Source organism: Salvia hispanica, chromosome 4 (genome assembly GCF_029641045.1).
Source record: "Salvia hispanica isolate PSC_SH4W2 chromosome 4, Shi_PSC_v1, whole genome shotgun sequence".
NCBI lineage: Eukaryota > Viridiplantae > Streptophyta > Magnoliopsida > Lamiales > Lamiaceae > Salvia > Salvia hispanica.
In genome coordinates, this window is record NC_142695.1 from 18,211,388 (window position 1) to 18,225,073 (window position 13,686).

General features: G+C 31.9%; 2 protein-coding genes across 2 annotated transcripts; one reads left to right on the forward strand and one right to left on the reverse strand.

Annotated features, from left to right (window-relative positions):
- On the forward strand, positions 1 to 560 carry LOC125197453 (uncharacterized). The gene has a single exon (XM_048096190.2). The coding sequence runs from the start codon at positions 61 to 63 to the stop codon at positions 433 to 435; it is 375 nt and encodes a 124-aa protein (XP_047952147.1). The 5' UTR covers positions 1 to 60; the 3' UTR covers positions 436 to 560.
- Positions 561 to 6,647: 6,087 nt separating this feature from the next.
- On the reverse strand, positions 6,648 to 8,152 carry LOC125197464 (uncharacterized). The gene is made up of 5 exons (XM_048096203.2): positions 7,897 to 8,152; positions 7,741 to 7,806; positions 7,291 to 7,373; positions 6,962 to 7,164; positions 6,648 to 6,878 (listed from the first exon to the last, which is right to left on the reverse strand). The coding sequence occupies exons 1-5, from the start codon at positions 8,088 to 8,090 to the stop codon at positions 6,786 to 6,788; spliced, it is 639 nt and encodes a 212-aa protein (XP_047952160.1). The 5' UTR covers positions 8,091 to 8,152; the 3' UTR covers positions 6,648 to 6,785.
- Positions 8,153 to 13,686: the final 5,534 nt, after the last annotated feature.

Sequence of the window (13,686 nt, forward strand, 5' to 3'; positions counted from 1 at the left end):
CTCACTTCTCTCTAATTTCCTCTGAAATCATTTCCCTCTTTCAAAAATTTCATAGCAGCAATGGCGGTTACTAAAGTTTTATCCATGGTGATGTTTGCATTCCTGCTAGGCTTCGCCTTGGCGCAGTCTCCTTCCAGTGCTCCGTCGCCTTCCAATTCCAGAGCTTCGACGCCTTCCAGCGCTCCGATCCCTAGCCCCGCCCCTTCGACTTTCACGGCTCCTCCTCCTCCCAAGGCATCGTCGCCTTCTCCTTCTCCAGCGGGAATCTTCTCACCGCCAGCTCCCCCGCCGTCGACCGCCTCTCCCTCGCCATCCTTCACCGTGTCTCCATCCGACGGTGGCGCTCCATCGCCCTCCAAAAACGCTGCTGTACTCAACGCAGCAGGATCCGCAGCCGCTGCTGTTGGTTTATTCGCCCTCATTTTGGTTGCTTGAACTCTCCCATTTTACCCTAATTTTATTATGTTTTAATATATTCTTTTGTTCAATTTTAATATTGTACGCTATTATTGATTCATGTGTTTATGATGATATATTATTATATTTTATTTTTTTGAAGATTTACTTTCACCTTTAAATTTTTATGTACGTCTATTTATATCTTACAATTTAAAATTTATGATTAGATAAATTACATATATAAAATCGAGATTAAAGCTATTCGGGTAACAGCACATCCTAAGATTTCATGCTTCCTTTATTAAGTATTCGATCCTTAAAATTTGGTTTGGCGGTGGAAATTTGAAATATTTTTCATACTCTTTTGTGTTTCTTTTATATTATAAGGGGATTCATTTTTATGATTAAATTGATACACATATCTGTAACTTATAACATTAATGGACAGATAATAAAGTAAGAAAGAGATAAAAGAAAATCAGGTAAAAAAAATAAAGTTTTTGTCAAATAAACTTGACTTAAAACTAAGAGAAGTGATAAATTAACAAAAATTGTATATACAAAATTGGACGTTTTAGGTATTTTACCTTCACAATAGTAGTTAATACATTACATATTTACCCTTTTATAACTATTTATAGAAGGTTGAGTTTCTAAGTTTAATAACTGCACATTTACTAAAGATAATTCAATCTATTATAAAGCCACATAATTATAGCTAGATCAAAATTAAAAAGATAAATTTACCACGTTCTTCACCATGCAATTTTATAAATATTGGGCAAGTATTTGAAGAATATTAAATTTCTTCTATTTTCTCAACACTCAAATACGTGTACCTTATATGCAATCAAATCTAATGAATAAATTGACATATAAAATGTTAGTAGTCAATAGAAAAAAGTCACATAATGTTTTTAATTTGTAGTATTGTTATCCAATTGATTAAATATTATTATTTTTATATTTAGTATTACAATCCAACTACTTGAAAATTATTATTATGATTAATCAGTAATAAAAAAATAAACAAAATTAATAATAGTTATTCAAAACAAACTATTTCATTGCGTAGTAAAAATTATAAATTATAAAAATAACTTGTAATATATTTAATTAATTAGTATTGCCATCCAACTAACTAAATATCATTCCATCGATTTATTTGAGTATTGTATATCTTTACTCGAAAATTATGGAATGAATATAAAATAGTAAAAAAATGAATATTAACAAATAACAGTCATTTATATCCAACAATTTTAATACTCTTATTAGTAAATTTTGAAATTGTAAATTATAAAACAACCACACGTATATTTACTTAATTTGTTAGTATTGTCATCAAACTAATCGATGATCATTTAATCGTGTTTTTTTTTGTATAATCAATATTTTGACTCAAAACCATGAAAAAAAAATTAATTACCATTAAGTTGATTTCATTGTATTCTCAACATCCAGAATAAAAAATCATGCAATGAAATTAAAATTGACATGATATTTAAAAAATAATTTAAATAATTTTTATTTGCATCGAACTATTTCATGATTGAAAAATTCTAAAAATTATAAATACAAATGCAACTACTTGTATATGTACTTAATTTCTACTACTATAAACACCCTTCATTTTAATTTTTAGCATTACCGTCCAACTAGTTGAAAATTATTATTTTGATTAATCAGTAATAAAAAGTTAAACTAAAACAATAATAGTTATTAAAAACAAACTATTTCATTGTGTAATAAAAATTACATAAATTATAAAAATAACTATTTGTAAATATACTTAATTGATTAGTATCTCATCCAACTAATTAAATATCATCGATTTCTTTGAGTATTGTATATCATTACTCAAAATTTTGAAATGAATATAAAATAGTAAAAAATAAATATTAACAAAATGACTACTTATATAGAGTATGATCAAATATAAATTAAAATGATAAAATCATTCAAATCGAATGACTCTTAAATATAATGATAAAATCATTCAAATCGAATGACTCTTAAATTGTAAATTATAAAATAATTATAGTATATATACTAAGTACTTAATTTCTTGTACTATCATCCAACCAATTTATGATAATTAAGTCGGTTTACTTATTTATAATAGCAATAATAATAATACTAATAATAATAATAATATTAAAAATAATAATAATAAATATTGAATTGAAATAATAATAGTCATTCACATTCAACTAATTTATTATTGAGTAATTCTTAAAAAGTGACAAACATGTATATATATTTAATATTTTATCGTCGCCCATCTAGTCAATAATCATTAAATCAACTTTCAAGTGACTCGACATTTTTAAAAGCCATGGAACATAAATAAATTCAATATGTACTACTTAAAAAATACATTAAAGATATATTAGTCATTTGCATCAAAAAATTATAAATTATAAAATAACTACGATAAAAACTGTAAACTATAAAAATGATAGTATAAGAATATGTACTTAACTTATGAGTACCCTCATTCAACAAATTAATCATCATTAAGTTGATTTCATTTTATTCGCTACATCCAGAATAAAAAAATCATGCAATGAAATTAAAATTAATATAATTTAAAAAATAAGTTAAAAAAAAATTATTTGCCTCGAACTATTTTATGATTGAATGATTCTAAAAATTATAAATATAAATGCAAGTATGCAACTAATAGTAAATTTCTACTATTAACACCCTTCATGTTAATTAAAAAAGAAATAATAATTAATATTTCCTTAATATAAAAATACTCATAAGTAAAAGTAAATTAAAATAAAAAGTATTCATATATATGCTTTTGGATATATAATGAAAAGGGGAACAAGCTAAGGAAAAATAGCATTAAAGGAAAATAACACAAAAATAAAAAAGATATTGCAAGAAATGTTAAATCATTATGGCTATAATATTTTCTCATGTAGTCCACATATTAGAAATGCTTTACTACTACAATTTATTCATATATTAAATTATTATATTGTCACAACATTGATAATTTATATCGTATGATAATTTGAAATAAAAAATTAATAAAAAATAATCAAACAAGTTATGAAAAATAATATAAATGATACTATAAAACTAGATACTAAAGTATAAATGATCAAATATGAATTTCTTTCAAAAGATTTACGGTACTATATTAAATTATATAGTACTACTAGTAATTATTTTATGATTAGATATAGTACTTTAACCATGTAGTGTGTTAATAAGTATTACCATAATTAATTCATAATCTAAATCAATGATATACGTTTCTAAACTAGTAGAGTTAAAAATAACGAACATTAAATAAGGATAAATTAGTCATAAAATTATGGGTAGTGATAAATTAACAAAAATTGTATGTACAAAGTTGGACATTTTAGGTATTTTACATACAAAATAAAATTATAATTATTAACTAATTTGCTGTATTACATAATTACCCTCCTATAATAATTTAGGATAGCGTTATCCTTCATCAACGTTTATATATTTAGTAATTGATTTACTACATAATCAATGGCATAGTTTGTTATCAATAATGTTGAATCGATCTATTCAATTAGGTAGATAATATTAGTTGCATAATTTCTTCTTCCATTAACAACAAAAAGGATATTTCTTCATTCCATTTAAACTCTCCCATACCAACTGAATTATATCTTTTAAATTAACTTCGGCATTTCATTATTTTATCATTAAATCAATTTTACAATTCTGAGTTATAAAAATGACTACCTACATATATATATATATATAAGTACTTTTTAAATATTATCATCTAACAAAATAATAAATAATAATAATCAATCACATCCAATTATTTCATTATTAAATCATCTTTAAATATCTAAGTTATAACGACTACAAGTATATGCAATTGAAATCTTATTGTTATCATCTAACTAAATAATCATAGTCGTTCACGTCCATATACTTCTTAATAAATAATCTTTAAAATTCAAAAATATAAAATTAACTATTGTAATAATTCTTAGTGTATCATCCAAAGAAACAATTATAGTCATCCACGTCCGATTATTTTATTAATATATAATTCTTAAAATCTTAAGTTATAAATGACTACATGCATATTTAATTATTTTCTTAGTGTTTTCATCCAATTAAATACAAAATAATAATAGTCATTCGCATCCAATTATTTCATTATTAAATCATCTTAAAAATCATAAGTAATATAAGCAACATCATGTGTATATAATTAATTTCTTAGTGTTATCATCGAACTAAATAATCATAGTCATTCCATCCACATATTTTATTAATAAACAATCTTTAAAATTCCAAACTATAAAAACAGCTACATGTGTATATAATAATTTCTTAGTATTGTCATCCAAAAAAATATTATAGTCATTTACATCGAATTATTTTATTATTAAATAATTCTTAAAATTAAAAATTATAAAAATGACTACACGCATATATAATTAATTTTTTAGTGTTATCCTCCAATGAAATAAAAAATAGTAATGTCCATTCGCATCCAATTATTTTATTATTAACTCATCTTTACAATTCTAAATTACCAAAACGATTATATACGCATATAATTAATTTCTTAGTGTTACATTCAATGAATTACAAAATAATTATAGCCGTTTGCATCCAATTATTTTATTATTAAACTATCTTTAAATTCTAAGTTATAAAAATGATCACTACATATGTATATAATTAAAATCTTAGAGTTATCGTAGTCGTTCGAATCTAATTATTTTATTTAATTCTTAAAATTCTAAAGTATAAAATGAGTATATACATGCATACTTGATTTCGTAATACTAACATTACACAAAATAAATATTGGCATTTGCAAACATTTGTAGTCTTTATTATATTATTCCTATAAATTAGAATTAACATTATTATAGTAATGTAATAGCACAAGTCATGTTGGAGACTTAGAGTCTGGGATACCCATTTTCTCTTTTTAACTTATACTACTACAGTACTATTTTTTCCGTTTAAATTTACATATGAAATTAATTTAAATTAAAAGTAACAATGTTTTCATTTGTATTCATTTTGTTATATTCTTATCATTTTGTAAATTTTAATGTTAACAAGTAGGAAATTATTTATTTTATGTTTCGTTCTTTTCATAAATTTATAATAAAAAAAATAAATTTTTTTTTGGGTTTTTCATAAATTTCTGTAAAAGATTAATTTACAATTATTGAATAATAATATTTACATTTAATTTTAAAGTTGTTTGAGTACAATCTAAGAATAAGAAACAATTAGAATTTTGAAACTAATATGATTCCACGCTAAATAAAAACACCAAATACATAGGATTAAAATGGTGGAGAAAACCTAATGCATTACTGTTTTCATATTTTTTGTTGCTAGTGATCTTCCATATTTTCAAATTTTCCATATATAGTCTATGTAATTGAAGAGTGATTTAACTTTACAAATATAACAAAAGGGTAATTACGTGAAGAAATAATAGTTAATAAGAAAACCGGTTTAAATAAAAACCGGCTTAAAAAGAAGGGGCATTTTGTATGTACAATTTTTATTAATTTATCTTTACTCTAAAATTATATCCTAAAAGATAGAACCAAAATTAAAGGGTATATTGTATATACAATTTTTGTTAATTTATCTTTTTCCTAAAACTAATTTGTGATTCCCCAACCAAAATTTCTTATGCAAAGTTAGATTTATAGGTATTTTTTATTTAGAATTAATTATTATATTGTATATTTATTTCTTTTGCAATTAAGTAATTTGAATAAGATTAATTTTTTCAAATAAAAAATTGGAGATTTTTGAAATAATTAACTTTTTCATTGGATATTGTAAGTATATTCATATAAATTTGAAATCATGTGTGAATTTATCATGAATAATTTTTAAGTCAAACCATTTTTAACGTTATGTTTAAATGAACTTGTTATGTTCTATTTAAAATTTTAGATACATTTACATATATCAATGTACATTTGTTTTCCCCTGGCCTCAATTTTACTTGTCCAAATGGTTTGCCCAGAAAAGTGTAATATTGATCCTTGTGACTTAATTGTTGAGTAGTATTAATACCGCACCTTGTCTTTTGAAGACACCTCACCCCATTCACTTCATTTGATTTTTGAAAATTTTGGACTATACTTAATAATTAAGATTCTAATTTGCATTTATAGCAAATTACGAACCTTCAATTTTCTGGTTCACCGAAATCTGTCTTGACATTCTCCATTTAATGAGATATGCCATGATGAACATACACTTTATTTCAATTTCTCAGACTGCAATAATATTACACTTTTATTTCATAATTTCTTCAGACTACGATAAAAATAAAAATAAAAATATAGGCTTTAAAATTTACAATTTTTGGATTTTGTTCTCGACTAACTTTTTGTGTGCTTCCCATGAATAATCTTGTCAACAATTGGTTCAACAATGCTCTCCAGCTCTTCCATATCTTGTTTCACATCACTAACCTGTCTCCGATACAAAGAAAATGCTTAAGAAAGTACTACTACAAGTTAAGTAGAAATAAAATAAAATAAAAAAATATAACAACCTTATTGATTATGTTCTCAATTTGTTGAGCATCTTGGGCAGCTACACTGGAGACATGTTCCAATGCTTGAGCTGCTTCCTTGAGCTTACTGTTATCTGGCAATTGATTTGCCACTTCTTCCAACGCCTTATCTGCGGTGGTCGCCACCTTTTCCACCACCTCCGCTACCACCTCCACCTCCTCCACAACTCTCGCCACCTTTCCTGATCATATATATATACATGCAATATTCAAGTCGGAAGTCAATTTACGACACTTTAAGATTAGAACATTGTTCGAGTCACCATAACGTAAACAAAAACCATTACGGATCTCCAGAGATATGTTACCTTCCAAAATCAGCAAGTTATCCCATTTGGTCTTCCAAAATGGTAGCAAAAATGTCACTACATATCCCAGAAGCCATTTCACCCTGCACAAATTCAAATGGAGTAATATTTATGGACAAACTTTAAAATTGGTTATCCTAAAACTATTATCCAAAATTTGATTTCATGATATAACCGTTTAATTCGAGTTAAGATGTTACCATCAAATCTTGTACTTATTGTTGAAGTGTAGAACCTCAATAAAACCAAACTTTTGCTCTCACTTTATTTTGGCTCAAGTAATGGGCTTATGATTAGGGCCTGATTCCTATCCTATTTAAATAATTTTATTCTCTTATATTCTGTATTTGAAAATCATGCAGTGAAAATCAAGGTTTGAACTGTCTTTACTAACTAGGTACTGTGATAACAATGGAATGGAGTAATGGTTTGTTTGGAAAGATATTATACCAATTTGAGAAGCCAACCCTTGGCTGATCCGGCAATTGCGTTCTCTCTTCACTTTGATTCTTCTCCCTTGAACAAATTAATCCAATTTATTTTTCAGTAAATAAATGAAGCGATCACAAAAAATAAGAAGTACTAATAATTCAAGCACGAACTAACGTTCCCAACTTGGAGCTGCTACTTATCATCCTGAGCCCCTGATCAAGAGAGCCACCACCACCTCCCACCTTATAAGGCGGGAGATCGCGGTGGCGCATAGGGTGGCTCCGCCATGAGCCACCCGATACGGCTCTATAACGGCAGACAAAAGTGGCCAGCGCCTTGAGCTTGTATGAGGATGATGATGCAGCCATGCTGAACAAGACTCAATTATAACTACAAATCTACAATTGCTAAAATGAGAAAGCATTTGTATTTTGTAAGAAACTTGATTCATTATAACATGCAATAAGAAATTTGATAAGCAAGCTTGATGATGCTAATGTGACTAAACACTTGCCAATTACGACAAGCAAAAAAAATATGTGCTAGGATAAAGATTCTTAGACGCCAAGAAATGACGTGGCCGAATTTGATTGGCTATTCTTAAAGCAAAATAATGTGTTGTAATTAGAAAGAAAGATAATATTTAGATCACCCACATGTTCCTTGCAAGTATATATTGCGCGTTTCTGACACTTTTAAAGTTATGAATTTCGTGGAGATTATACGTGAGTCTTTTCATCATGCTTTCGTTGCGAAATAATTTGGGAAATAAAAGATGTGGAAGCAACACAATCTCAAACTAATTTGGATGATTTTTCGACTAGACTACCTAATTTTAATTTTTTGGATGTTAAAGGAACTCATGAGATAATCCAAGAGTAATATTTAAAATAATCCGGACATGTCCCATAAAAATAGGTCTAAATAAATGCGACACAAGTTTTGTAAAAGTGGTTAATGTATTGTGAGTTGAGAAAGTAACTAGTACATATATTTGTTAGAAACATCAGATAAAATTCTCAAGCCGTGTACATATGGTTCTCTAACTAGTACTTTAATTAAATGAGAAAGAACAGTTAATAAAATAGAAGTTACAATAAAAATAATAAAATAAATCAAAATATAAGTCGAGTCAGCAAAATTCCTTTTCTCACAAAACAAATTATGTCTCAGCTAGTGCTTTTGGATTGACATATTGTCTTCAAAGATGATATGACTTCCTCCTAGGGTATGTTTGGTAGCTTGTATAAACTCATATTACTACATAAAAGGCTATAAAACTTGTCATTTTCCCCTCTTCTCCACCATTTGGTAGCGGAATTTGTCGTTGAACTCGGCAAAACACTTCCGGATCTCGGTGATATCCGCAAAAAATTTAGCGACTCTGGCAAAACACTATCGGAGCAAAGTGGTGGTAAAAGCTTTTCTCGGCTCCGGTCATTTCGTCGTCTCATGTTTTATGCCCAAATTTCCCTCGTAGTTTTGGAGCTCTACCCAACATAATTAGTTACACATTTTTTGAGTCCGACCTCAGCGGTGCAAAATTCCAATTTCCGCTTCTGTGCAAAAAGTAAGCCTGTACACTTGCAACCTCAAGTTTCTAATTTGTTAGACTTACAGAGTGTGCACAAAGTAAGCCTGTACACTTGCAACCTCAAGTTTCTAATTTGTTAGACTTACAGAGTGATATGTAGTCAATTATTTCAGATCTACCAAATTCCAATTATCAATTGTTGTTGAGTGTATTACTGCATACCTTTGAAGAGGATTTGGAAGATCTATTGCGTTCTTTCGTTGACGTCTGTCCAGTACCCAGCATATCGAGTATACAAGGTATATTACCCAGTGTGTCTCCCAGATGCGAACATCTGTGCTTTCAAATTCACGGGCTTGTTATCCTGTTTACTGCGCACAGTACTCTCTAGGACGAGGTCCAAATTGTGTTCGGAATGATAAAAAAATTGTCGGGTAAATTGGCTGAAAAATGACCCTGCACTGTGTGATGTTGATGATGATAACATTGTGTGTTTGATTGTTGCTGTTTGAGATGCTCTGGTTCTGTCTTTACAATGACCTTGTGATAGTTTGATTGTTTGGCGATTGCCGATGTTGTGTTTGGTTTTGTTGTTTTTAAAATTTTATAAATTTTTATGCTTGTGTGGGATGTCCGACTTCGTGATGCTCTTTTGGTGCACACGAAGACTCTGTTGGTGTGTGGTTCCTTGTCTTATCTTATAATTCGTAACCTGGGCGTATAGGATACTTGACGATAGACAGAAAAAAAGAAAGGAGACAGATGCTGTTGTCATTATGGTGTAGGACATTGTCCGGACCCAGCAACACGATTTTCTTGCACTGTTGAACATGGTCCGCGAGATGATATCTTCGCAGAATAGGGGATGGGGTGGTCGTGCAGCAGTTGGATACAACATGAAATCTAAAGTCCCCACCCAAGTTTAGCGCATGGACTGACTTGTTGGTTTAACTGACATCGACTGCGTAAGCAACCTCAGGATGGACCGCGTGGAGGAGCAGGTTTGGTTGATCAAAGATATGTCAGCGCGGAGGAGCAGGTTGCCATGTTTTTGAGCACCATTGTGATGCACTATTTTTTAGCACTAAATAAACCTGTAAGTATACAAAGTATATATAGTATAGCTAAAGGTCAGTACCGGGATATCAAACACGGGGAAGGCAAACACAAAGTGTCTATCCTCTACTAAGACTCAATTACTATTTGGAAGAACAGAAGGTTTGTGAAAACTTTTGAAAACAGAAAATATTTGAAAACAGTTAACAACTAAATGCAAGTAAAACACAAAGACAATCAATAGAGATAAGGGAATTCCAGAGATGTGCATTCACAGTTATGGTTATACAAATTCCAAACTACAATACCCTAGCACAGTTATTACTTTGATATGACGAGTCACCTAGCTTATGCTCATGCGATGCAAACGTTGATTACAAGATTAGGGTTGTCAATCATAACACGTAACTCCATAAAGCTCCTAAGACCCTTGAAAAGTCCTCACTCTCAAGTAATAGTGCCTTTTTAAGGGAAGCTAACTGCAGCGTCTACTAATTAAGTGGATCTAACTCGCTAGAACTCTGTCACAGTTATGAAGCAAGTTATATTAAATCATACACAATTGTGTCACTCAATCATGCAGCATCAAGACTAACTTAGGAAAGAAACAAAGTAAAAATAAAACGGATATTAAATAGAAAAGTGGAATTGTATAACTAAAATCGTTATTAACACATCCCTAGAATCCTATGAGTTTAGTTACACATAATGAAATAAGCCAAACACATAGATTGAAGGGAAGACAATTTGAACATAAAACTAAAGCAAATAAAACCCGTAAGTTGAATCCTTGTCGTTCTTGATGTTCTTGAAATCCTTCTCCAACTCCTTGCACAAATGAAGTACTCTAGCTCTTGATCTCTATGAATTATTTTGCAACTAGAAGCTCTCTTTTTTTGATGAAGATTGAGGTCTTATTTATAGGGGAAAGCCAATCCTTGTTGTAGAAGGAAAAGATCTTCAAAATATGGTAAATCTTGAAGCAAATCTAGGGCATCTCGAATTCGCCGCCTTTCTCCGGCGGGCCACCGCACCTTGGCCGGCGGGCGCCGCGTTGGAGTCCAGAGAGTCTGTCTCTTTGGCGGCGGACCGCCGCACGACTTCCGGCGGTCGCCCGGCGAGACTTCTCTTCCAAGCATATTTTTCCGAGGCAGACCGCTGCATTGATCTGCCCGCCATGCGCCGGCGGTCGCCGCACACATTTGCGGCAGTCGCCGGTCGCCGTCTGGCTCCAGATTTCCAGACTTTGCGTTTTGGCTCCCTTTTTCGGCTCAGTTATGCACATTTCTCACAAAACACGTCAAAATACCAAAATAGACAACATATGCAAATAATGGACATGTAGAGTAACTTTGACATAAAAAACGAACCAAATAACGGCCTTAAAATAGTGCAAAATGCGAGCGTATCACATTGCTCACCACAAGAGAAATCGAATTTTCGGGTTTGGCTTCATAAGGTCTGGATATACGGCCAACCATTACGTTCACCAAGTCAAGCGTGTTGTAATCTATCTCCACAGTGTCCTCTTGGTGAAGCCGAGTCCAATCGATGAATAGTGTGACGATCCACGGTGGAAATGGTTCAAGGTAAACTGAATCCGTTGACATAATATTGCATGTTGCCATGTTATTTACATAAATATTCATGAATCTTGTATATTACCCTGCATGGCTTGGTGTACTCGATGGGACGTACATTAACGTCTGTCTTAGCGTAGCTGATGCACCTAGGTACCGGTCACGCAAAGGGCAGATCTCTACGAACACACTTGCAATCTGCGACAGCCGACAGGTTCCTAAAATTTTTCTACGTCTTGGGAGGGATCAGTGGCTGATTCCCGCGTTCTTCGTGATGCTGTGACTCGCCCCCAATAAAAGTCCCTTGAGGTCAAATCTGATGATATATGAACATCAGTGTCCTAATTACTTACTTCTTCATATCATTCGCTAACGTTTTAAGTGTTGAGATGTTTGGACGTGAAGAATACACGCCTTGTGGATTACTCTATTTACCTTTATCTAGTTCCATAACGTGGTCCTCATTTCTTCATCACTTATACCATGCAGGATCTTACTACTTGTGTGACAACAGCTATGCCAACAGTGAAGGATTCCTCACTCCTTTTAAGGGAGTGAGGTACCATCTTAAGGAATGAGGGCCACAACATCAGCAACCAAGTAGGCCGTGAGAACTCTACAACATGAGGCATACCATGACGCGGAATGTAATCGAGCGTGCGTTTGCAATATTAAAAATGCAGTGAGGGATATTGCACAACGCGTTATTTTATCCCATCCAGACTTAATCGCGGCTCATCATGACGTGTTTTCTCCTCCACAACTACATAAGAGGCGAGATGCCGGAGGACCCCGTCGAACAAGAACTGGATGCCGTTGGAGAAGGGGGGCAGGTGGCTGAAGGCATTGAGGATGAAGGTGGACCGCCTGGGCACGTGGAGGATATCAATGAGGTGGACTACATTGACACGATTGAGTCCCCAGAGTGAAACCAGATGCGGCAAGAGTTAGCCGATTATATGTGGCAGAACCAGTAATTATTTTAATGTTGTTTCGAAGTAGTACTACCGAACTTTTTTATTTTTTGTCGCTTGTGTTTTGGTTTGCTGTTTAAATTATTTGGACACGAGAAATATTGATTATCTATGGATGAGTTCCACATGTTAAACCGGTGGAGTATGTTGTGTTCATATTCTGTTATACCAGTTAAATTGGCATGGGTTGCCGTTTGTATAGAAACTTGTGGTTGTTTAGGAGTGGGGGTTGTGGTAACTTGCGACACACGATTCAAACAAACACAATGATTGCATTTCATAAACTAGGTTCTGGCGATTCATTACAAACACTGACATAAACACCGATTGTACAATAAACAATATTATTGACCCACTACACTAATCCATCTCCTAATAGTGCCACCATACGCGATGAGACAGAACCATGCACACACAACATACCACAACAATACACGTTCAACAAGCCGAAATAGACCTATACACCAACAACAAACAAACACATAAACGAACCACAAAACCCGGCCACACATGATGTCTCGCTTTTGGAAAATCAAGGGTGCATGACGATGAGGGTCGTGCTTATTTATCCACGATCACCATAAACACACTCCACCGTGCCCCCATTAGCTCGAACTTCAGGACAGTTCCAACACCAATGGAATTAGCTTTGATGAATTTGGGGAGACCCTTTGTCTTGCACCTAACTTCAGGCCGAGGTCCGGGGATGGGACAGAGCTCTCTCCAACCTGGGCATCTAGAACGGGGGGTTCAGAGTCAGCATGGGTGGTAGGAACTTCGTCCGACGTCGTCGCCCGATTCACCAAGCGTTTATAGAAGC

Excerpts from the sequence above, each read along its gene's own strand:
- LOC125197453 (XM_048096190.2), top strand. The coding sequence starts at position 61 with ATGGCGGTTACTAAAGTTTTATCCATGGTGATGTTTGCATTCCTGCTA.
- LOC125197464 (XM_048096203.2), bottom strand. The coding sequence starts at position 8,090 with ATGGCTGCATCATCATCCTCATACAAGCTCAAGGCGCTGGCCACTTTT. Across the intron at positions 7,807-7,896 it reads AGCAGCTCCAAGTTGGGAAC|GGAGAAGAATCAAAGTGAAG; the intron begins GTTAGTTCGTGC and ends AATTTGTTCAAG. Across the intron at positions 6,879-6,961 it reads TTGAGAACATAATCAATAAG|GTTAGTGATGTGAAACAAGA; the intron begins GTTGTTATATTT and ends TATCGGAGACAG.